The sequence below is a fragment of the Muscardinus avellanarius genome (assembly GCF_963383645.1).
Source record: "Muscardinus avellanarius genome assembly, chromosome: 22".
In the NCBI taxonomy this organism is placed as follows: domain Eukaryota; kingdom Metazoa; phylum Chordata; class Mammalia; order Rodentia; family Gliridae; genus Muscardinus; species Muscardinus avellanarius.
In genome coordinates this window covers 2,503,602-2,529,535 of record NC_137808.1, presented here as the reverse complement: position 1 = coordinate 2,529,535, position 25,934 = coordinate 2,503,602, and the positions used below count along the sequence as shown (strand labels likewise).

At 45.0% G+C, this 25,934-nt stretch overlaps 1 protein-coding gene across 3 annotated transcripts in view; it reads left to right on the top strand.

Moving 5' to 3' along the window:
- Nucleotides 1-25,934, top strand: part of SUMF1 (sulfatase modifying factor 1) — a gene marked incomplete at both ends in the record, with an annotated part of 70,387 nt that overhangs the window by 8,179 nt on the left and 36,274 nt on the right. For all 3 annotated transcript variants that reach the window (XM_080718080.1, XM_080718079.1, XM_080718078.1), the window contains 2 exons: nucleotides 17,084-17,166; nucleotides 25,235-25,357. In XM_080718080.1, the coding sequence (XP_080574206.1) occupies nucleotides 17,084-17,166; nucleotides 25,235-25,357 (206 nt within the window). The remainder of the gene's footprint in view (nucleotides 1-17,083; nucleotides 17,167-25,234; nucleotides 25,358-25,934) is intronic.

Genomic DNA, 25,934 nt, shown 5'->3' with positions numbered 1-25,934 from the left:
CTTAGTGAGACCCTGTTTCAAAATAAAGAATAACAAACAGGGCTGGGGGTGTAGCACAAGGTAAAATGCCCCTGGGTTCCATTCCCAGTACTGCAAAAAAAAAAAAAAAAAAAAAAAATTGGTTCATTACTTTTCAAAAGTATTCACTTGGTTTTTTTTTTTTTTTTTTGGTGATGTTTCTGGGGTTCCTGGAAACCCTTCTACCTCCGGGCTACACCCCCAGACCTCTTTTTATATTTTTATTTGGAAACAGGGTCTCTTACGCCAGCGCGGCTGGCTTGGAACCTGCGCCATCCTCCTGTCTCCGCCTCCCGAGCGCGGGGATGACAAGCGTGCCCACCGCGCCCGGCTCCACTTGGGTCTTTTTTCAAATTGAACATTTTCACTTTTAGATATCTGCAGATGCTCATGCACTGGAAGAGATCATGTAGAGCCAACCCGTGTGCCCTTTTTCGCGTTTCCTCTAGTGGGACCGGCGTGTATAATTATAGTACAGTTTCACAACCAGAGAAATAAAAATTGATCTGACCCACTTATCTGAGTCTGATTTCACCAGTTTGTGCATATATTTAGTTCTCTGCAGTTTTCTTACAAATGTGAATTTATGTAATTACCAGATTTTATTTTTTAAAAGAAAACATCTCTAGGAGCTCAGGATATATGCATATGTTATGGGGTTGATTCATTTGAAATCAAGGTCAAATTTTCTCGCTCTTTTTTTTTGGTACTGGGGATCGAATCCAGGAGCTTCCTACCTTTGAGCTATATATACCCTCAGCCCCCCTTTTTTTGTGTGGTACTGGGGATTGAACCCAGGGGGATTCTACCTCCAAGCTACATCTCCATCCTTATTTTTTCTTTATTTTGAAACAGTGTCTCACTGAGTTGCAGAGGGCCTAAGTAGTTGAGGCTGGCCTCGAACCTGCGATCCTCCTGTCTCAGCCTCCCAAGTACTAGGATTACAAGCGTGCGCCACCACGCTTGCCTCCCTCAGCTCTTTTTAAATCTACATCAGAAAGGGGTCCTGCTAAGTAGCTGAGGCTGTCCTCAACACTGTGATCCTCCTGTCTCAGCCTCCCAAATACTGAGCGTAGTACCATGCCCAGCTGGCACTGAGTCCTTTTAAGCTGACTCTCATTGTTCTGAATGGCCCCTTTGCTTTTTCTAATAACAGGATATATCTCTACTATCAGCCTGGAATTAACAATTAGTCTAAGAAGACTCTGTTTTTAGTAGGAGACAGTATTTCCTGGACCCACTCTAGGTTCTAGGTGCACCGGTTGCTTTTAGATTTGTTGGTAACTTATGGGTGTCCTTGGTGAACAGAACTAAGATAAAATGTGCCGTGGGTTCAGAATGCTACTTCCATTTTTTACTTTTATTTTAACATTGTTTTGTTTTAACATTGTTTTGTTTTAACATTGTTTATTCCGTATTACAAATTTCTCTTTTCTTCTCCATACCAGGAATCTTGGTTCCCAGGGACACAGGGGATAAAATTAGAAGAGTTCATAATTATTCATTTGATTCATCCTGGGTTCCATACATAAGAGGTTCAAAATAACAATACCAGTGCTATCATCACCAACGTAATTACTGAGAATAGGTTTAAGAAAGGCCCAGTGTTTTATCTATGCTTTTCCTGTTTCTTCCCAGTTTTAAAATAGTTGAACTAGTTCTCTATTATTGAAGCGTATGTTCATTGCATAGGGTACTCTGCTTTTTAACTCATGTTTAATCTGTGTGTGTGTGTGTGTGTGTGTGTGTGTGTGTGTGTGTGTGTGGTACTGGGGGTTGAAGCCAGGGGCGTTGTATCTATGAGCTATACCCTCAGCACTATTTTATTTCTTGTTTCGAATACAGAGCCTCCCCAGGTTGCTGAGGCTGGCAGTCCTCCTTCTCAGTCCCCCAAATCCTGGGGTTATGGGGTGCGCCACCATGCACAGCTTCTTGTTTAAATTCTACAAACAACTACATATCGGATGCTTTGTGTATTCAGTGTCTCCTTAGTCATGTGAACTGGGGAAGCTTATTTTCTGCTAGATACTGCAGGAACTGGCCGTGGAACAGTATTTCCCGGATTTTTGATGTTGATAACTGTTAGTGCTCTTTATATTTCAAAGTTAGTTGTGCTGGGTATGAAATCTTGGGTGTACATTTATTTTCCTTAAGTATCTCATACTTTTTGTTTACTTTCAGAATAAAGCATTGCTCTTATAAAGTCTGATGATAATCTGTTTTTTTTTTCCACACTTGTTACTTTTGCCTGGATACCCCAGGATTTTATTTTATTTTTACTTTTCCTTTAGTATATTGATTTCACTAGACTCTATCTTGCTATTGGTCCTTGTGGCCAGTATTTAGAATTATATTGCCTGGTGTGGTGGTGCACGCTCGTAATCCTAGTACTTGGGAGGCTGAGACAAGAGGATTTGGGTTTGCAGCCAGCCTCAGCTACTTAGGACCTCCACAACTCAGTGAGACCCTGTTTCAAAATAAAGAATAAAAAATTGGGCTGGGGGATGTATCTTAGAGGTAGAATACCTCTGGGTTCAATCTCTACTACCACACATGAAAAAAAGAATTATATTTGAGGTACTGGCCTCAAATTTGCAATCTTCCTGCCTCAGTCTCTTAAGTACTGGGATTTGTGTGGATATTTCTTGGAACGTTGAAAATGAAGGTAGGGATTCACGAAGGAGGTAAAATACCAGCCAGGTTATCAAAAGCTGCTGCTTGATTCAGACCCGACAGCCTTGAGGAGTCAACAGGCCGTGGGGAAAGGGACCATTGAGGCACGCATTTGGAGAGTTGTGCGAGTTCCAATTGGCCGGCTGAGCGACCCACGTGGCGGGGCGGAAGTGGTTCTGCTTGTGAGCCGGTGTTTGGGGGGCGGAACACAGATTCTCACGCGCCATCTGTATTCTGTCGACCTCTGGAGTATGTTTTGTGTTATCTCTGCTTCTAGCTTCCAGGGTTTGACTCCTATCCCTGGTGAGGGATCACGTGGGGGAGGGGAGGGGGGACTTGACCCATCCATCCATCCATCCATCCATCCTTTCTTTCTTTCTTTCTTTCTTCCTTTCTTCCTTTCTTCCTTTCTTCCTTTCTTCCTTTCTTCCTCTCTCCCTTTCTCCCTTTCTCTTTTTCTCTCTTTCTCTCTCTCATGGTACTGGGGATGAACCCAGAGGCAGTCTTATCTCTGAGCTTGACCTCCCGCCACCAGTCCCTCTTTTATTTTGAAATAGGGTCTTGCTAGGTAGCTGACGGTCTCACTCCATTGCGGAGGCTGGCCTTGAACCCGGGATCCTCCGGAGTCCTGGGATCACAGGCGCACACCACCACGCCCAGCATGGATATTTCTTAATGCTCTTCTCCTTCTTAGATCCTTTCTATGAAGTTGGGTGGGAATTCACTGATATTATTCAATAGCCTGGTAACTGTCAATATTTAATAAACACTTAATATATATTCGTCAAAGAAACAGAACCGTAGCAGTGAGTGCCTTTCGGGAGGAGCATTTCGATTTGGAAGCCGCAGGGCGCAGACCCGGTCTGACCCGTCTCAGGTTGCAAAGTCAGCTTCCCCTCAGCCAGCGACACTGGACGCGCCTGGGCCTGGGCTTCGGGTTAGCGGGGTTCACGGTCATTGAACTGAGGCCGGCCGGCCAGATAAGATAAAAACGTTACGCGGTCTTTTGTGTCTTCTTTTGAAAAGAGTAGTTGTTTGCCTGACTTAGCCCGTGTGGCAGGAACTCAGGAAGCAAACCACGATAAACCTGCAAGATGAGAACCCCATGGAACAGGATAATAGGGGCCACGGTTTTTTTATAACCTTCTCTCAGGCCCCTGATAAGACGGTGAGTGAGTGTGCTGTAGTCCCAGAGGCTTAGTTTAGAAATGCCTGTTTAAGGTGTCCTGAAATTTCTTTTCATGTCCTGGCTTCTTGAGGACCCAGTGGGATTAAGAAGTAAAAAGGATCTCAAATCTTGTCTGTCCAGAGTGCTGAGGGATAGTTAAGTAGAAAGCCAGGCGTGGTGGCACACACTTGTCATCCCCGTGCTTGGGAGGCAGAGACAGGAGGATCGCGCAGGCTCGAAGCCAGCCGCGCGCGCTGGCTTAGGAGACCCTGTTTCCAAATTTAAAAAATGTAAAAATAGGTCTGGGAGTGTAGCCCGGAGGTAGAAGGGCTTCCAGGAACCCCAGTACCACCAAAAAAAAAAAAAAAAAGAAAAAAGAAAATATCCATATGAGCTGAGTGCGGTGGTGCTGTCCTGTAATCTCAGTACTTAAAGGGGGCTAAAACAGGAGGATCATAAGCCGGGCGTGGTGGCGCACGCTTGTCATCCCCGCGCTTGGGAGGTAGAGACAGGAGGATCGCGCAGGTTCGAAGCCAGCCGCGCGCGCTGGCTTAGGAGACCCTGTTTCCAAATTTAAAAAATGTAAAAATAGGTCTGGGAGTGTAGCCTGGAGGAAGAAGGGCTTCCAGGAACCCCAGTACCACCAATAAATAAATAAATAAATAAATAAATAAATAAATAAATAAATAAATAAAATATAGGGATAGAGTATTGCTCAGAGGTAGGATGCCCCTGTATCTGATCCCCATTACCACCAAGAGAAATAGAAAAAAAATGTAGTACAAAATGACTTGGCAAAAAAATCCTTCCTTTTCTAACTAATAAGTGAGCTCTGACCCAGGAGATGGAGATTGCGCACCTGAGATCTGGGTCCATCCCAGGGTGGCATCTGATTCTTGTCTTTCCCACTACAGACCTCTGCTTAAACCCCTGAGCTAGGATTGATTATCTTTCTTTTGCTCCCAAAGGGTATCTCACTGAAAGGCCAATGTTTAAAATTGGTGTTCATCTAAGCCTGGCGTGGTGGTGCGCACACTTGTAATCCGAGCATTCGGGAGGCTGAGAAAGGAGGACCGTGGTTCATGGCCAGCCTCAGCTACTTAGTGAGGCCCTCTGCAATTCAGTGAGACCCAGTTTACAAGTAAAGAACAAAAAATAGGGAGGGGGGTTTAGCTCGGGGCAGAATGCCCCTGGGTTTCATCCTCAGTACGGCAAAAATGTGTGTGTGTGTGTGTGTGTGTGTGTGTGTGTGTGTGTGTTCATCTGGAAGAGTGCCACCTGGGGCTTGGAAATCATGCAAATCTAAGCCACAGGTGAATTTTCTCAACCAACCAATATCTGTTCCTTGTGTGGTGTGGGCTGGGATGTTCTCAAATGTGGATACAACAGGAGAACCAGCTACACAGCCTTATTTTCTTGGAGGGTATAGAATTGTTTTTTGTTAAGGCTCTTTATTGCTGTTTCAATCTCTTTGATTGGTATTGGTTGGTTTAAATTTTCTATATCTTCTTGACTCAGTTTAGGAAGATTGTATTTATCTAGGAAGTTGTCAATTTCTTCCAGATTTTCCATTTTGTAGGAGTCTAGTTTTTTTGTTTTTGTTTTTGTTTTTGTTTTTGTTTTTGTTTTGTTGTTGTTTTTCTTGGTCTGGGGATGGAACCCAGGGACATATGATCTCTGAGCCACACCCCCTGCCCTATTTTTAGTCTTTATTTTGAAACAGGGTCTCACAAAGTTGCAGAGGGCTTCACTAAGTAGCTGAGGCTGTCCGCGAACCGTGATCCTCCAGTTTCATTCTCCCGAATGCTGGGATTACAAGCGTGCGCCACCACGCCCAGCTCTAGTTTTTGAAAGTAGTTTCCAATAATCTTTTGGATTTCTGCACTGTCAGTGCTATCAGTGGTAATATCTCCTTTTTAATGTCTTCTTAATTTGGCTTGATTCTCTTTTTTATTGTTGTTGTTAAGTTGGGTAGTGGTTTACGTATCTTGTTAACTTTTTCAAGAAACCAGCTTTTGGTTTTGTTGATTTTTTAATTTTCTTTTATTCTCTACTTTGTTGGTTTCTGCTCGGATTTTAATAATTTCCTCTCTTCTACTGGCTTTGGGTTAGATTGTTCCTGTTTTTCAAGGGCTTTGAGGTGTTCATTAAGTTATTTATTTGGTGATTTTCTGTTCTTCTTATGTGAGCACTCAGTGCTATAAATTTTCTTCTTAATACTGCCTTCAAAGTGTCCCAGTATCCCAGAGTTTTTATTATTACTATGTGTGTGTGTGTGTGTGTGTGTGTGTGTGTGTGTATGTGTGTGTTTGTGTATGTGATACTGGGGGTGGAACTCAGGGGCTATTCTACCTCCGGGCTATACTCCCAGATCTCTTTTATACTTTATGTGGAAACAGGGTCTCACTAAGTTTCTGAGAGCCTCACTAGCTGAGGCTGGCTTTGAACTTGTACAATCCTCCTGTCTCTGCCTCTGAAGTGCTGGGATTACAAGCGTGTGCCACCATGCCGAGCTGTCCCAGAGGTTTTGATATGTTGTATCTCTATTTTCGTTTGTTTCTAGAAGTTTTTTGATTTCACTCCTTACTTCTTCATTTCATTCCTTACTTCTTCTATGACCCATTCTTCATTAAGCAGTGTGGTGTCAGTCTCCACATGTTTATGTGGTTTCTCTGGGTCTTCTCATAGTTAATTTCTAGTTTTATTACATTATGGTCTGAAAAGACACAGGAATGTATGTCACATTTTTTGAATTTGCTAGTGCTCACTTTGTGGCCCAGGATGTGATCTGTTTTGGAGAAGGTTCGGTGAACAGCTGAGAAAAATGTGAACTGCTGTAGTTGGGTGGAATATTCTGTGTGTGTCTAATAGGTCCATTTGGTTGGTGCTGTTCTTTAGGTCTGAGGCATCTTTACTGACTTTTTGTCTGGAAGATCGGTCTAGTGTTTTGAGAGGTGTGTTGAAGTCTTCCAATATTATTGTATTGGAATTTATGTGTGACTTAATGTCACATAAGAGTTTGTTTTATGAAAGTAGCTACAACTATGTTTGGGGCATAAATAGTGACTATCATTATTTCCTCTTGCTGGATTGTTCCTTTTGTTAGTAAAAAATGACCTTCTTTGTCTCTTCTAATAAGCTCGGACTTGAAGTTTACCTTGTCTGCTATCATTGTTGCTACTTCAGCTTGCCTTCGAGTTCCATCAGCATGAATTACCTTGCTACGGCCCATCACCTTAAGTTTGTTACTATCTTTACTTGTAAGGCGTGTTTCTTGCAGGCAGCAGGTAGATGGATTCTGGTTTTTAATCCATTTTGCCACTTTATGTCTTTTTATTGGGGAGTTGAGGCCATTTATGTTCAGTGTGATTGTTAAGAGATGATTTTTAATTCCTAACATATTGAGATTTAGCTTCTGTTTAGCGTAGTGTTTGTTCTTCTTTGCTTAGTTGTCTTCTGGATGGAAGTTCTTGTTTCTCTGGTTCTGGTGTGTATTACTAATTTCTTCTTTGCAGTTAATCTCTTTGAATATTTTCTCTAGTGCTGGTTTGGAAGACATAAATTCTGCCAGCTGTTTGTCATAGAAGATTTTTATCTCCCCATCTAATTTGAGAGATAGTTTTTCTGGGCAGGAAATTTTTGGCCGCAAGTTGTTTTCTTTCAGAGTTTGGAATATGCTACTCCAGGCCCTTCTGGCTTTCATGACTTGGTTTGGGAAGTCTGGAGTTATTCTAATTGGTTTGCCTCTGAATGTCACTTGGTCTTTTGTTTTTGTTGCCTTTAAGATTCTCTCCTTGGCTTCTACATTGGTCAGTTTGACTATTATGTGGCGCGATGAGCCTTTTCTCTGACCTTACCTTGTCTAAAGGGGGTTCTTTAAGTTTTCTGTACCTGTGTATTGATGTCTTGCTCTATGTTTATAAAATTTTCTGATATAACTTCTTTGAAAAGATTGTTGATTTCTTTGGTTTCACCTTTTCCCTCTTCTATGCCAATTATTTTTAGGTTAGCTCTTTTAAAATGGGCCCATATTTCTTCAATGTCCAATTCATGCCGTCAAATTGTTTTTTCTAAGTTATATACTATGTGTTCATTTTTGGAGTGATCATTTTCTAGAAGTGAGATTCTGTTCTGCATGTGGTCTAATTGATTGTTTATAGTTTGAAACAATACCTTCACTTCAATGATTGCATCTTTTATTTCTTTCAAACTCTCTCTAAATTGTTTTTGGAAGTTCTATATTATTTCTATAGTTACATTCCTGATTTGACCTTCTGGAGATCTCTGCAAATCTGTGTTGTCAGGTTCCATTATTGTGGTATTGTGGGAGCTCATTGTTTTCTTGTTATTCCTTTTTCGCATGATTTCAGAAGTTTGTATCTGTTGCTTTTGATAGATTTCTTGCAGTCTCTAGGTGTCAGCTGGTATATCCAATGGCAAGTTGTATTATATTCAACAGTGAAGGTTGAGTGAGGAAGGACGTGAAATTGTAAATGCAAGAATAGGGTAAAGCCTCAGATAGGATTGAATATAATGAGAGTATGAGTTTGGTAAGGTAGTATATACTAGAGATTAGAGATAGTGAAAATTTAGTAGTATTCTAGTAACAAATGTAGAGTTTCTGGTATAGTGATACGACATGGATTTAATATAAGACAAGGAAGAGAAGAGAGAAAAAAAGAAAAAAGAAGAGAGAAGAGAGTAGGTATGTACAAGGGAAGAAGCTTGGGAGAGGTATGGGAAGAGAGTACACAAACAGGCATACACACACACACAGACACACAGACACACACATACCCCAAAAAAACCCAAAACAACACCGACAACAAACTAATGCAATTCTACAAATATATGAATATTCAGCAGACTGGGCCTCCGCAGTTCCTCTCTTTGCAGATACCCAGTGCCACTGGCACCTTTCCTGCGAGCCTGGTTCTCTGAGTCTTAGTCTATGAAGATGGCTGGTATCAATGGGGCTGGATCTAGTGTTAAGCACAGGTCACCCTCCACACTTTCCACAGTTGTGGAGTCTCGGTCTGCCTCTGTAGGTGGCAGATACCTCTGAGACCAAACTCAATGTAAGAGTCTGTTCTCCACAGTGAGGGCTAGGCTGGTCTAACTTTTCCCCATTCACCATGATTGGGTGGTCTGTGGTGATCTCGGAGAGTCTACTCGTTTGATCTAGTGTTAAGCAGAGGTCTCCCCCAACATATTTCACTGATGCAGAACCTGAGTCTGTCTGAGCCTCTGCTATGTCCAACAACAGACTCCACCCCCACCTACCTGAGTTGAACCACAAAGTCTCAGACCCAGAGATTTCATCGCAGCTGTGTGAGTCCCTGCGGGAGCCACGCTGAGCTCTCCTTCACAGGGACTGCGGCTTCACTTAAGGTGTTGTTGATCGCCACTCTGGATCTCTGGAGGGCATGGTGAACTTGGCTACCACTGTTTCAAGTTGTAGACTCCACCCCCACCTTCACAGGGTTGAACCGCAAAGTCTCAGACCCAGGGAGTTTATCACAGAGTGCTAGGTGCACTGGGCGTTCTTCTGTGGGGATGGCAGCTTCACTTACAGTGTTTTTGAGCGCCAGTCTGGATCTCTGGAGAGTGTGGTGTGGTGAGCTCAGCTGTCACTGCTGCAAGTTGTTAGAAATCTGATAAGGAGTAGAGTCAAACAAGTAGGTATATAGTTGACTATCATGGTAGCCTATGATTAAAATAGAATATGCTGAGCCTGGTGGCGCATGCCTGTATTCCCAGTACTTGGGAGGCTGAGACAGGAGTATTACAGGTTCAAGACCAGTCTCAGCAGCTTAGTGAAGACTCCATTTCCAAATAAAAAATAAAATAGGCCTGCATGGTGGCACACTCTTGTAATCCCAGTACTTTGGAGGCTGAGACAGGAGGATCTCTGATTTGAGGTCAATCCCGGTTACTTAGTGAGGTCCTTTGCAACTTAGAGAGACCCTGCTTCAAAAATAAAGAATAAAATATAGGGCTGGGGGTATAGCTCAGAGGTAAAATGCCCTTGGTTTCATCCCAAGTACCAGGAAAAAAAAAAATTAAAATAGGACTGGTAGTGTAGCTTGGAGGTAGAAAGAATGTCCACAGATTCAAACCCAGCACGACAAACGAAACAGAGTAATAGTCTGTGGTTGGCATGAAGCGTGGCTGGGTTCTTTGGGCTCTCTTCCTTGTAGGATTTCTTATACCTGGGGTGTGGGGAGTAATAGACTATGGTTGGCATAGAGCGTGGCCGGGTTCTTTGGGCTCTCTTCCTTGTGGGGTGTGTGATGGCTTCTGTCACATGGTGACAGCCGAACTGAAACCCGGACAGTGGGCATGGTGAGTGTGCCTGGTAAGGAGGGAGGGGTGAGCTGGGGTTTAGAGTGAGGTTGGGGAAGGAGCCAGGCAGTGGATTTCATAGAGCCTTGTGGGCCTTGGCCGAGTTTGCATGTAATTTTTAACAGCCTGGTTATATCATACAGTGAGTCATTCTACCAATCCCCTTGCTGATTCTGCACATGTCTGTTATCACGTACTTCTTGGTGTTTATACCAGTGGACATGGTAATACTTAAGGCCTGTAATTCCAGTCCTTGGGAGGCCCGCGACAGGGGGATTGCAGGTTCAAGGCTAGTGTGCCTTAATTTAGCAAGACCCTGTTTCCAAATAAAAACACACGGCTGGCTGTAAAAAATTATTTTTATTTATTTATTTTTTTATTTTTTTGTGGTACTGGGGTTCCTGGAAGCCCTTCTACCTCCGGGCTACACTCCCAGACCTATTTTTACATTTTTATTTGGAAACAGGGCCTCCTAAGCCAGCGCGCGCGGCTGGCTCCGAACCCGCGCCATCCTCCTGTCTCCGCCTCCCGAGCGCGGGGATGACGAGCGTGCGCCACCACGCCCGGCTAAAAAATTATTTTTAAACAAGGCAAAATTTTCTCTTATTTCTATTAAGTGGCCACCCCTTCCCAATTTATGCAGGTCTAAAGTGAAAGTAAATACACTGGATCACTTTTAAGGGTTCTTTGAACCCAGAGACTTCTTATACCTGTTTTACACATTGTCCACGGCGAGCAGTTGTCATGGGGCCCCACTCCTCCATTAAGGACCTAAACTCTTTCCAAGTACTACACACGCGCCTTGGGAGTGCAGTAAGTATTACGGTGTGAGGGACTTCCCTAAGAACGGAAGCAAAAGTTATTGTCAAATTTCAAGGCTGCCTTATATTTTGTCAATGTTTGTACCACCTCTGAAAAAGCACACATTTTCCCTTTCACGCACTATCCTAAATCATCAAGGTACCAGATTTAGGATTTAATTTGCAATAAGCTGTCAGGTTTGACGGCCCATCTCAATGACAACTGTTTTTGCCTCCCTCCCCCTTTGTGATACTGGGAATTGAACCCGGGGACATTCTGCCCCAGAGTGACAGCCCAGCCCTATTTTATTTTTTATTTTGCAACGGTCCTGCTATGTTGCGGAGGCTGGCCTCTAGCCTGCGAACCTCCTGTCTCCCGAGTCCTGGGAGGACAAGCGCGTGCCACCACGCCCAACTGTGTTGTTCTTTATTTAAACCCCACTCTTAAGTTTTCACATTTGTGCTGGTTGCTAAAGGCAGGATCTTTTACTCAACGTGCTTTCTCTGTTTCATTTGATTCTTTCACTAGTTAGACTCTCCTTCAGTGTTTTATTTATACTCTATGCATTTGAATAGACCCGCGGTTCCTCATTGTTCACTCTTGCCAGCTGAAAATTTCTCTCAGGCTGTTTTTATAGGGGTAACTGCCATATTTACACCACATTTTGAGAAACGTCTATCTTGTTAATTTGCTTGTCTTATAGTGCATTGAATTTCTAAGAGAACGGTTGTAAAGTGGCGAGCCTGACATATTTACACTGGAATATGCATAATTACGCCGCGCTCTGTCTTTTTCCTCTGTCATTTTTATTCGGAGCTGTGTATATAAGAAGCAGAATTCAGAGCCAGGCATGGTGGTGCACGCGTCTCGCTCATCATCCCAGTACTGGGGAGGCGGAGACAGGAAGACCGCAGGTTTGAGGCCAGCCCCGGCAACTTAGTGGGATCCTCTACAACTTAGACCCTGTTTCACGATAAAGAATAAAATAGGGCTGGGAGCTCAGAGCTAGAACGCCCCTGGGTTTCACTTCCACTGCCAGAAAAACAAACAACAACAACAACAACAAAAAAAGAGGTTTAATTTTCCAGCTCTGGCGGGATAAAGGCACCTTTGCCGTCTCCCCCTTTTCTCTCTTTGAGCTGTTTCTACCGTTCTGCTTCTGTCCCCTGAGAGCGGTGGGAACCACTGTCCCCGCTCTCTGAAGCCCGTTTCCCAAGGGGCTCGCGGCGCTCGCAGGGACCACAGTTACGTGGTAATGGGTCACTGCGTGGCGGCTCCAGCTGTTTCAACTTAAACCCAGGGCAGTTGCCATGGAAATAGTTGACTGGAAATAGGTCACGTTAAAGTCCCTCTTCCCCCGGGTCTAAGGGCGTGCTGTCACTCTGGAAGTTGTCTTGTTTGGGCAGAGAAGTACGGAGGTGGACGGCCACATCCACGCAACGAGTCTCTCTTGGAAGGAGTCATCGTATATGGCAGGCTTTTGTGTGGCCGCTTCTGGTCTATAAAACAACACACACGATGATTCTTCCCATTAAAGCAAGAGACTCGGAGCTGCGCATCGGTGGCTCACGCCTGTCATCCTCCTGCTGGGGAGGCTGAGATAGGAGGATCGCAGGCTGCAGACCAGCCTTAGCAACTTAACAAGACCTTCAGCAACTCAGTGGCCCCCTGTTTCAAAATAAAACAGCCGGGTGTGGCGGCGCACGCTTCTCATCCCGTACTTGGGAGGCTGAGACAGGAGGATCCTCGTTCGCAGACAGCCTCAGCTACTTAGGGAAGCCCTTTGCAACTCAGTGAAGCCCTGTTTCAAAATAAAGAATAAAAAATAGGGCTGATGGGGATATAGCTCAGGGATAGAACACCGCTGGGTTCAATCCTCAGTACCCTAAAAAATAAAAATAAAAATAAAAAATTGTCTCCAACAGCTTAAGTTAGGGGGCCCGCATGTCACTGTACACAGTCAGTGTTACAATTTCTGCCTCATTTCCTACACACACGTACACACTCTTTCTTTCATTCTAGACCCCTGCTTCTCATTTTGCCAGTATTTTGTTCTTTTCTGAATGCAGCTCAGAAGTAGAATGCCTCTGGGTTCAGTCGCCCATCTCTGTCTGTCTGTCTGTCTGTCTCTCTCTCTCTCTCTCTCTCTCTCTCACACACACACACACACACACACACACACACACACACACACGGAGTTAGGAATGTTAGGAATGCTACCATTTGCATTATAACCTAGATAAACTATTATATAACCAATATATGTCTCACAAGTTGTTTATTTCATAGGCTCTTGGTTCACGAACAAGCGTTTGGAATTCGACCCAGCCATAAGAACAGAGTTGTGGCGTTTGCAGGGAGATGGATGGGGCTGGAGGCTACTTCACCGTGTGAGATGAGCCAGTCTCAGAAAGTCCAGGGTCCTGGATTTCCTCTCACACGTGGAAGCCAGAGAGAACCCAGGCAACGGAAGTGACGTCGGTTCAATGAGGAAAGAGACCAGGAGCATTGTGGGAGAGGGATGGGCTACTCGCTGGTATTTCCTTCTTTCCTGAAATCTCTCACACCATCCTACTGACCCACCCCAAACGTGTACAGAGAGGCAGAGTGGGGAGCTGGGTGGGTACGGAGGGAAACACCAAGCCGTATGCAGGTGTGAATGCGGCACTTCGAGTCGCTCTAGGACGTAGAATTACAAAGCACCAGTACAAGCATAAAAAGCCAGGGATTACCCATGCCTCTAATCCCAGCACTGTGAAGGCTGAGACAGGAGGATTGAAGGTTCGAGGACAGCCTCAGCAAGTAGTGAGACATCAGCCTCGTGAGACCCTGTTTCCAAATAATCATAAAATCGGGCTGTGGGTGTGGTTTGGACGTAGAATGTCCCTGGGTCCGATCTCCAGTAACACACACACACACACACACACACACACACACACACACACACACTAAAAAAGTTTTAAAAAAAGCCAAGTTTATAAAATGTTGAATTGGCCGTGCACGCACATGCTTGTAATCCCAGCATTTGGGAGGCAGAGACCGGAGGATCGTGGTTGCGGACGGCCTCAGCTACTTGGCAAGGCCCTTCACAACTCAGTGAGACCCTGTTACAAAAATAAAAAGACTCAGAAATACAGCTGAGGTTTTAGCTAGTAGGTACAATGCCCTGGGTTTCATCCCCAGTACTGCAAAAAAAAAAAAAAAAAAAAAAAAAGTTGAATTAAGAAACCATGCTCCTAAAGCTGGGCGCGGTGGCACATGCTTGTCATCCCCACGCTTGGGAGGCAGAGACAGGAGGATCGCGCAGGTTCGAAGCCAGCTTCTTTGGCTTCAAAGAGACCTGTTTCCAAATAAAAATATAAAATAGGCTTGGGAGTGTAGCCGAGGTAGAAGGGTTTCCAGGAACCCCAGTACCACAAAAAAAAAAAAAAAAAAAAAAAAAAAAGCCATGCTCCTGGTTAAAGGAAACTATCTGGTGACTCTGAATGAGATTTGCCATAAATTTGGCCAAAATGTCTCTTGGCTTTTCCAGAGCGCCGTGGCTAGCATGAATGATTTGCATCAAAACACTAGGTTGTAGCCAGGCGTGGTGGCGCACGCTTGTCATCCCCAGCATTAGGGAGGCTGAGACAGGAGGATCATGGTTCGCGGACAGCCTCAGCTACTTAGCGAGGCCCTCTGCAACTCAGTGAGACCCTGTTTCAAAAGAAGGAATAAAAAATAGCGCTGGGGGTGTAGCTCGGAGGTAGAATGCCCCTGATTTCAACCCCCAGTACTGCATTGGAAACAATTAAAACTAAAACTACTGGGCGGTGGTCCTTGGCCGAGCCCGTGTCTTCTCCCAGACCCTCGCCACGGTGCGCTCTGTTTCTCTGTGTGTGTGGCTGAGACCAGTGATTGCCTCGTAACTCTGGAACTTTAAGACTTGTAAGCTAATCGGGATGGGTAGTGTGGGAAACGTCAGAAAAGAGATACTGGCAGAGTGGGAAGCAGAGGTCTAGAATAAGTGAAAGCGTGTGTGTGTGTGTGTGTGTGTGTGTGTGTGTGTGTGTAGGAAATAAGTCAGAAACAGTAACACTGATGTGTGTACAGTGGCACGTGGACCTCCTAATCAGAGCTATTGGAGACAGTTTAAAAGTTTTATTTATTTATTTATTTTTGTGGCAGTGAGGATTGAAGCCAGGGGTGTTCTATCTCTGAACTACAACCTCAGCCCTATTTTTTATTATTTATTTTGAAACGGTCTCACTAAGTTGTGGAAGGTCTCACTAAGGAGCTGAGGCTGGCTGAGGACCCGGATCCTCCTGTCTAAGCAACCCATGTACTGGGATTACAAGAGTGTGCCACCATGCCTGGCTTTATTGGAGATGTTTTTGAAGGAAAATGAGCTGCCTAGGGTCATACTTTTTACTCTATCTTTTGAAATCAAAGAATTAATTATAACTGGGCATGATGGTGTGCACCTGTAATCTCAGTACTTGGGAGGCTAAGACAGGAGGATTGCAGGTTCAAGGCCAGCCTCAGCAAGTTACTGAGGCTCTCAGAAACTTAAAGAGAGGCCCTGTTTCAAAATAAAAAAAAAATAGGGATGGGAATGTAGCTCATAGGTACAATGCTCCTGGGTTTAATCAGTACTGAGCAACACACACGCACGCGTGTGCGCGCGCGCGCGCGCACACACACACACACACTATTCATAGATATACCGCCCTATTAAAAATGGCCCCAATCTGTGGAGCCTGCTGAGTGGAGAGGCCGGTGCCGGGGCCCCCGAGCCCAGGATGTATTACTTGTGTCTCTTAATTTTCAAAAATTATAGAGCATCATCTAGCAGTGTACCTTTTTATTTTATTTCATTTTATTTGTGATGCTGGGGATTGAACCCAGGGTGTTCTACCCCTGAGCTGTATCCCTGGCCCTGTTTATTGATTGATTGATTGGTTGATTGATTGATTGATTGACTGGTTGATTATAATGCTGAGGATTGAACCCAGGGACGTTCTACCTCTGAGCTGCACCTCCAGCTCGATTTTTTTATTCTTTATTTTGAAACAAGGTCTCAGTCAATTGCAGAGGGCCTCACTAATTAGCCGAGGCTGGCCGTGAGCCCAGATCCTCCGGCGTCAGCCTCTCAAGTACTGGGATTACAAGCGTGCGTCACCACACCCGGCTGTTTTTTCGGTTCACCATGTGTTGGCGAGGTTGGCTGTGAGCTTGTCATCTTCCTGGCTCGGCCTCCCAAGTTCGGGGCTTACAGGTGTGTGCCGTGAAGTTACTAACGGTCTTGATAAAGTGCCGAGGTTGGTCATGAATCTGTGTCTCAGCCTCCCAAGTGCTGGGATTATAGGTGTGCACCACCATGGCGAGCTCGGTGCATCGTTTAAAAGTTCTTAGAGCTGAGTGTGGTGGCACATGCTAGTAATCCTAGCTGAGACAGGAGGATCGCAGGTTCATGGCCAGGCTCAGCTCCTTAGGCCTTCTGCAACTTAGTGAGACCCTGTTTTAAAATAAAAGAATAAAATAAGGCTGGGGATGTAGCTCAGAGATGGGATGTCCCTGGGTTTCATTCCTAGTACTACCAAAAAAAAAAAATCGTAAAGAAAAAGTTTTACACCACCTAAATACATATTTATGTGATCACTGTGATTCTCCCTCCCTCCCTCCCTCCCTTCCTTCCTTTTCTTCCCTTTTCTTTTCTTTTTATGGTACTGGGGATGGAACCCAGGGGCATTCTACCTGCATTCTACCTCTGAGCTACCCCCCAGCCCTAGTTTTTATTCTTTATTTTTAAACTGGGTCTCATGGAGTTGCAAAGGGCCTCATTAAGTAGCTGGCTGTCCTCGAACTGCAATCCTCCCTTCTCAGCCTTCCAAATGTTGGGATTACAAGTGTGCACCACCACCACGCCCAGCTTGCAATGCTTTATTATTGTTAAATATTTATATAAGGCCTTTGGTTTTGGTATTCTGGTAAGGGTGTACCTGTGAAGACCATGACTGATATTTCTCTGCAGCACATGGGTCCTGTGTTTTTGGGCTCCGCTGCAGCTAACTCGAGTTTGTTCTGGGTTCTGTCCAGGTTGCAGCTGCTCCTTGGTGGTTACCTGTCAAAGGGGCTGACTGGAGACACCCAGAGGGCCCTGACTCCAGCGTCCTGCACAGGTGAGTCTGCTTGTACGCAGCTGACACATACCTGAGACCGGTTCCCGGGATCTTGCAAAAGAACTCAATGGCCGTCTTCATTTGTAAAATAAATGGTGGGCGACAAACTGTAAGTGGTTGGAAGGAAAAAGAAATCGAAGGAAATAAGGCATGTAAAGACCCAAACACAGCCGGGCACGGTGCGCACACCTGTAATTCCTGTGCTTGGGAGGTTGAGAGAGGAGGATCGCAGGTTCGAGGCCAGCCTTAGCAACTGGTGAAACCCTGTTTCAAAACTACATAACAAAACAGGGCTAGGGGTGTAGCTTAAAGTTAAAACGACCCTGGGTTCAAACCCCAGTAACATAAACACACACACACACACACACACACACACACACACACACGACCCAAACTCGGCACCTAGGCCACAGAAGGCTCTTTTTTAAATAAAATGATATTTTTAAAGTTTTTATTAAAAATTTTTTTTTTCCAGTACCTGGGATAGAACCACAGGGGCACTGTACCTCTGAGCTATACCCCCAGCCCAATTTTTTTAGTCTTTTTAATTAACTAATTAATTAATTTAGTAGGTCTGTGGATGGAACCCAGGGACATTCGACCTCTGAGCTACACCCCCAGCCCTATTTTTTATTCTTTATTTTGAAACAGGGTCTCACTAAGCTGAGACTGTCCACGAACCGCGATCCTCTGGTCTCAGCCTCCTGAATGCTGGGGTTACAAGCGTGCGCCACCACGCCGGGCTAGTCTTTTTATTTTTGAAACAGGGTCTCACTGAGTTGCGAAGAGCCTCACTAGGTAGCTGAGGCTGTCCACGAACCGCGATCCCCTGGTCTCAGCCTCCTGAATGCTGGGGTTACAAGTGGGCACCACCACGTCCAGCTTACATTTCTTTTATTTATTTAAAATTTAAAATTTAATAATTTAATTATTTTGTTATGCCTGGTAGTCATCCATCTCCACACAGAAGGCTCTTATACAGTGGCCTCTTTTCTTCCTTTTGGCCTGTCAAGAGTTTCTTCTTGCAAATTCCCGCCTTTTGACAGGCCTCTTACAAATCTGAGATGTTTAATCTGTACCGCCTGTTCACTATTTCGTCTCATATGTGGATCATTATGAGGAGGGAGACTACCTGTTTCTAGATAACTCGTCGCGCCCTTCCTGGTGGCCCCCAGAGCAGCCCGGCCCTGGATACGGGATCCTTGTGAGCTTTAGTCCTGGGCTGACACAGTTTGAAGCCATCATCTGAGTGGAAAAAAAAAAAACCCACAGAACAGCAAGTCGGTCAGCCAGTCTCCAGGGTGGCCAGGAAGTAATTATCCCAAGCTAAAATTTAGTCGCACTTTAAGCCCCGAGGATGAGAAAGGTCTCGATTAGGATTCATCCTCTCAACAGCCCAAGCACGCTGTTCTCCTAACCTCGTTTTCCGGGTCGCCCTTTTTTTTTTTTTTGGTGGTACTGGGGTGGAACCCAGAGGCTTTCTACCTCTGGGCTATACACCCAGACCTTTTTCTTTTATATTTTATTTGGAAACAGGGTCTCACTAAGTTGCTGAGAGCCTCACTAAGCAGCTGAGGCTGGCTTCGAATCAATGCGATCCTCCTGTCTCAGCCTCCCAAGCGCGGGGATGACAAGCGTGCGCCACCACACCTGGTGCCGGGTGGCCCTTTTAAGCCTCCGCACCAACCACATTCCTGGTTACTGCCCTCGTTGTGAGAGCTGGGAGTACGTGAAGTGCAGCCGTAGGGATGTAGCCCCTCGACAAACGCCAGACCTTTCCGGGGCGAAGTTGGTCACCTCTGTGCCTAAAATAGACAGCAAGGTGGAAAGCAATGGAGTCTCGGGCATCTCAGGAGAACTGTGCCTTTGAGCTCCATGTCGGTATCTTGGTATCTTTTTTCCTGAATGTATTTGTAGAGGAAAAGCTAAGGGCTAAGGGAGGCAGAAGAACCCAAAGGGGAATGCAGTTTTATTTTATTTTAATTAATTAATTATTTTTGCGGTACTGGGGATAGAACCCTGGGGCATTCTACTTCCAAGCTACACCTCCAGCCCTGTGTTTTGTTCTTTTTATTTATTTATTTTGGTGGTACTGGGGTCCTGGAAACCCTTCTACCTCCGGGCTACACTCCCAGACCCATTTTATATTTTTATTTGGAAACAGGGTGTCTCAAGCCAGCGAGGCTGGCTTCGAACCACTGCGATCCTCCCGTCTCCATCTCCCAAGCACGGGGATTATAAGCGTGCGCCATCACGCCTGGCTACTGTTTATTTTAAAACAAGGTCTCACTATGTGTGGAGGGCCTCACTAAGTATCTGAGACTGGCCGTGAACTGCGATACTCTTACAGGCAAGTATGCGCCACCACAACTGGCCTTTCTCCTCTTTTCTATTTTCCTTCTTTTTTTCTTTTATGTAATACTGGGTATTGAACCCAGGGACATTCTACTTCTAAGCCACACCCCCAGTCAATTTTATTTTATTTTCATTTATTTTTTATTTTTGGTGGTACTGGGGTTCCTGGAAGCCCTTCTACCTCCGGGCTACACTCCCAGACCTATTTTATTTATAGTTTTTTATTTGGAAACAGGGTCTCTTAAGCCAGCTTCGAACCTGCGCGATCCTCCTGTCTCCACCTCCCAAGTGCGGGGATTACAAGCGTGCGCCACCACGCCCGGCTGTCAATTTTATTATTTTTTTATTTTGAAACAAGGTCTTACGAAGTTGCCGAAGCTATCCTTCAGCCTGGAATCCCCCTGTCTCAGCCTCCCGAGCACTGAGATTACAAGTGCGTGCCAAAGCCGGGCGTGGTGGCTTGTGTTTGTAATCCCAGTACTTGGGAGGCTTGAGACAGGGGGATTGCAGGTTCTGGGCCACACTCTGCTACTTAGCAAGGCTCTTGCAATTTAGTGAGACCCTGTTTCAAAACAAAGAATAAAATTAGGGCTGGGGGGTGTAGCTTGGTGTTCGAAGGCCCCTGGGTTCTACCCCAAGTAACACACACACACACACAAATAACAATTGTGTGCACCGTGCCCACCTTCTCTTCACATATTCCAGTTCTAGCCTCCCCCCACCCCCGTCCCTATTTCTCCTGAGTTGCCATTTCCTTTTCTAGTTCCCATCTTTGAAATCCACTTCCTGCTGGGCGTGGTAGCACAGGCTTGTAATCCCCGCGCTTGGGAGGCGGAGACAGGAGGATCGCGCAGGTTCGAAGCCAGCCTCGCTGGCTTAAGTGACCCTGTTTTCAAATAAAAATATAAAAATAGGTCTGGGAGTGTAGCCTGGAGGTAGAAGGGTTTCCAGGAACCCCAGTACCACAAAAAAAAAAAAAAAAATCCACTTCCTCTTCTGGTTTGTGTCTTATTGTGTCTGTATCCTCCGTACCAAAGTTCTTTCTCCTATTCCCAGTTCATCCTCTTATCATTTTACCTTCTGCTTCCAGTCTTCTCCCTCAAGTTCCTTCCTCTCCAGTTCACATACCCGGCTCTCACTTCCTCTTCGGGCTCAGGTCTCTGGTTCTTATTTCCTGTTCGTATTCTGGCTTCCTTCGCCAGTTACAGTTTCCTCTTCCGGTTCTCGCCCGTCCCTGTTTCCTCTCCTGGCTCACACAGTTCAGTTTTCTGCCCCCACAGACTCTGTTTCCTCTTTCTGCTCCTGCCTCACATTTTTTATTTTCATTTCTGCTTCTGGTTCTCCAGAGTCCATTTTTTCTGGAAACAGAATGGACATCTTTGGCTCTCCGTTTTTACTTCTGTAAAAGCCTGGCCGGGCCCGCTTCTGGTTCATACATTTTATTACCGTTTCCACTTCCTGGACACTCCACTTCCAGTTCATACTGGTTTTAAATCCCATGTCCACTTCTGGGCCACCTTGGGTCTCCTAGGCCAGGTCTGCTTCTCATTCAATCTTTCCTCTCCCCACTTCCACTTTTGGTCACGTCTGGTTTCCTCTGCCCAGCCTGCTTTCTCTCTTCTCACCTCCCGTTTCCTCATTCCTGCTTCCAGGTCATCTGGTTTCCTTGCCTGTTTGTTTCCATTTCTGTTTTTCACTTCTACTTCCAGTTCCTCCCTGTTGTGGTTTCCTCTTGAGGTTACCATTTCCTGTAATGGGTCGAGTCCTCCCGTTTTCTCTCCTGTTTGTGCCTGCCAGCTCCGCTTTCTTCCCCTCTGTCCCCGCCTCTGGTTCCTGTTTTGTTTTGGTTATTTCCTTTTCTGTTTGCCAGTTCCTCTTCCTGAGTCCTGCGGACTCTTGTTTCCTCTTCTAGTTCACAATTTCGGGTTCTCGTCTTTCACATCCACTTCCTCTTCCGGTTCTCATCTTTCACATCCACTTCCTCTTCTGCCTCTCGGTTTTCATAGCCACTTCCTCTTCCAGCTCACATCTTCCAGTTTCTCCTGCTTCTCCCCAAGGCAGGTTCCCTTCCAGCTTCACTCCTTGTTCCGGTTCATGTACTGTGGCTCTCATTTCCTCTTCTTGTCCCTGTTCTCTGGTATGCCTTTTCTATTCCTGTTCTGGTTTCCTCTCCAGCTACAGTATCCTCTTCTGTTTTTCCCCATTCCTGTTTCCTCTTCTGGGTTTACACTTTCTGGTTTTAGTTTCATGCCATTCAGTTTCATGTCTGCTTCTGGTTCTTAGCGTTAGGTCCCCATTTCCTCTTCTTTTTTTAAATTTATTTTTATTTTTTTATTTTTTATTTTTATTGGTGCACTGTATTCATACATCATAATGGTATAAAGAAAATACTTTTGTAGACATACATGCACACATCGCCCAGTTAGCCCCTACCCGATCCCCACCCTGTTCCCTCCCCATTCCTCCTTCCCATGCTTGGCTTAGTGGTTGACATCTAGTTTTATAGCAATTTATCCAATATTAACGATGATAATCTCACATAACAGTTTCCTTTGTCTGATACCAAGCTTTTGATGACTTAAAGATAACATTTCAAAATTTCTTTTTGCTTTCTTTCTTACCAGAGAATATTTTTTCTTTTTTTCTTTTTTTAGGTGAAACTATCATACATTTATTTATTTATTTTTCAGAAAAAAATCTATCCTGATATGGAATATGGACTCTAGATACCCAAAACAATCTTGAAGAAGGACAAAGCTAGAAGATGTATATTTTCTGATTTCAAACCATATAAAGCTACAATAATTGAAACAGTGTAGTACTGTTCTAAAGGCAGATATATAAACCATTGGAATTAAGAAAAAGCCTAGAGATAAATTCTTCCATACATTGTCAAGTTATTTTTGACAAGGTTTCCTTGAACTTTTGGTGGAGGAAATACTAGTCTTTTAACTAAATATTGTTGAAAAATAATAATAAATGAAAAAGAATAAAATTGGACCCTTACCTAACACCATATACAAATATTAATTCAAAATAGATAAAAGACCTAAATATAAATCTTAATACTATAAACTTTTAGAAGAAAATCTGGGTCATAAAACCTCACAACATTGAAATTGGCAGTGATTTCTTGGATATGATTTCAATGGCACAGGCAACAAAAGGGTAAACAAACTCCCTAAAAAAAAAAAAATTGTATACCCAAAGACAATGTAAACAGAGTTAAAAGTTACTGATAGAATGGGATAAAATATTTCCAAATGCTATATCTGAAGGTATATTAATATTCCAACTAGACATCCTAAAAATTAGCGACAATAAAAGCAAACAATACAATTTAGAGATAGGTAAAAGATCAGCATAAATAATGAATCTCCACAGATAACCAGTCTTAGTTGTCTGTTGGATGGAAAATCTTGTTTCTCTGGTTCTGGTGTGTGTTACCTATTTCTTCTTTGTAGTTAATCTCTTTGAGTATTTTCTCTAGTGCTGGTTTTGAAGACATAAATCCCTTCAGTTTCTGTTTGTCGTGGAAGCTTCTTATTTCCCCATCTAATTTGATAGAAAGTTTTGCTGGGTAGGAAATTTTTGGCTGGAAGTTGTTTTCTTTAGGAGTTTGGAATATGTTACTCCAAGCCCTTCTGGCTCTCATGACTTGGTTTGGGAAGTCTGGAGTGATTCTAATCGGTTTGCCTCTGAATGTCACTTGGCCCTTTGTTTTTGTTGCCTTTAAGATTCTCTGCTTGGCTTCCACATTGGTCATTTTCACAATTATGTGGCGTGGGGATCCTCTTCTCCGATCCTGTCTAAAGGGAGTTCTATAAGTTTCCTGGATCTGTGTATCGACCTCTTGCTCTGTGTTTGGAAAATTTTCTGCTAATACTTCCTTGAAGAGATTGTTGATCCCTTTGGTTTCACCTTCTTTTCCCTCCTCTATTCCAATTATTCTTAGGTTAGCTCTCTTAAAATGGGCCCCATATTTCTTCAATGTCAGATTCCTGCTGTCAGATATTTTTTTCTAAATTAACTATGTGTTCATTTTTGGAGTGATCATCTTCTAAGAGCGAGATTGTATTCTCCATGTGGTCTAATCGGTTGTTTGTACTTTGAATTGAGGCCTTTACTTCATTAATTGCATCCTTTATCTCATTTTGGCTCTTTCTGAGTTCTTTTCGAAACACCTCTATTTTTTCTACAGTCATTTTCCTGATTTGGTCTTCTAGAAATCTGAATTTCTGTTTTATCAGGTTCTGATGTTGTGGGGTTGTGGGCATTCACTGCTCCATTGTTATTCCTCTTTCCCATGATTTCGGGAGTTTGTGTCTTCTCTGGGTTCTTCCCTTGGGTAACTACGACTTCACTTAAGGTGCTCTGGATCTCGAGTCTGTGGTATCTCGGTACCCACTACTCCTTTACTGGGTTGTATCGCAGAGTCTCAGACCCAGGGAGTCGATAGAGGCTGCTTTAGACCATGGGGGGCGGTGCCAGATTGGGTGTTCTCCTATGGTGTGATATCTCTGCCACTGCCACTCCCCCACTGGGTCAAGTCCCTGGGAGTACAGTACTGGAATTTCTCCTCTAGGGGCCACAATTTGACTCACTGTTGTTGAGTGCGCAGATGGAGCTGTAGTGGACTCGGTGAATTTGCTGCTGCTGCCGTCGGTGGCAATATGGCGCCGCTGCCACGCCCTCGGCCGTGAGGCTGGCGAATTTCTTCTCTGGTTTTGAGCTCTGCTCTGAGTTCCTACGGGGTGTGCTGAGCCCAGCCTCTGGGAGCTTAAGGTGCGCCCTGCGCCGAGAAATCTGCCGAGTTCCTCCCGGCTGTTCCGCAGCGGCTTACCTCGGCTCGCTGTCCGCCGCTCCTCTCTGGAGCCTGCTGGGCTGTTGAATGCGTTGGTCTGGTGTTGTCCAGTGAGTTCGCCGCTGCCGCTGGCAGTAAGGCGCTGCTGCCGCGTCCTCGGGCGCTGAGGCTGGCTTATCTCCTCTCTGGTTCTGAGCTCCGTTATGAGTCCCCCTCCTCTCTGGAGCCTGGTGCTGCAAGGGAAAATGGCACCCGCCGCTTCGCGCCACGGCTCCGGCTACAGCACTGCGGTCTGGTTTCTTTTTGGTGTCTCGTTTTTCCAGCTCTCTTTTTCTCTGTCCCTTGTAATTACATTTTGTGTTTCTCTGCTGATGGTGTTTTCTGGCTATGAAAGGCGCTGATTTTGTGGAAATAGAGATTGGTTGTTAGCGGGGCTCGTAAGCCCCGCTTTTCTCCGTCGCCATCTTCCCAGAAGTCTCCCCATTTCCTCTTCTGAGTCCTGTCTCTTTCGGTCTCTTGATTCCCATTTCTGCTTCTGGTTGACATCTTCGTGTTCTGGATTCCTACCCCCAGCCCTGTTTCCACCATGGTTCCCACTTCCTCTTCCTGTATGAATATCCTTGTCCCACATCCCTGATTTTTCATACAGGTTCCATTTTTCCTCCTGGTTCTTTTTCTGTGGTCCTGGTTTCCTCTTCCCCTGGCCCTGTCTCTTCTTCCGGGTCCCATGTCTTCACCCAGGTCATGTCTCCCAGCTTCCCTTTCCTCTTTCTGGTCACCTCTTCCGTTTTCTGTTTCCTCTTCCCTCCAGTGCCCATTTCCTCCCGCGGTTGGCTGGTAGTGCTCTCTCCATCCTGGTCCTTGCCTCCTCTCCCTGCCTGTCTCTTCACTCTGTCTTGCTCCTCCCAGGCCGGATCATCCAGTGCTCCACGTCTCCTGGAACGATGCTGTGGCCTACTGCACCTGGGCAGGGAAGCGGCTGCCCACGGAAGCCGAGTGGGAGTACGGCTGTCGAGGAGGGCTGCAGAATAGGTACTTGGGTCGTCTTGCCTAACCAGCTGTTGGCTTTTTTCTTTTCTTTTTCTTTTTTTTTTTTTAAATTCAGGAACTTGCTTTGCTTAGAAAGCCGAGTAAAAACAACAGCTTGTATTCTTACTGGGGTTTCCTCTTCCTCCTGGGTTTTCCTCTTCCTCCCGAGGTTACTTACTTGGCCCTTGCTGAAGTACTCGCCAACCTGTAACAGTCCCCAAAGCCACATACCAGCCCAGGGGGCTCCCTGCAGCCCCGAGGGAGTTTCAGCATCCCCACCCCTCTGAGTTAAAGCTCCTTGGCGGGCTGCCTCGCCTCGAGCATTTTCTTATTTTAGGCATCTTCCGAAGCAGTGCTTTTTCTCCGCTCCTCAAGCCATGTGACAGAAAAACTCATGTTTGGGTCACATCTTCTAGGAAAATTCCTTAAAATAGCCAAGGCTTTTTAAAAAAGCGGGGCACGATGGTGCCTGGTCACACTACCAAATAAGTCCAGAATGATGCCTGCTTTCCCAGCCTTCTCGAAGCCCTTTTTTGCAGTTATGGGATTTATACCAAGCTTTCAGAGTGCTTGTTAACTT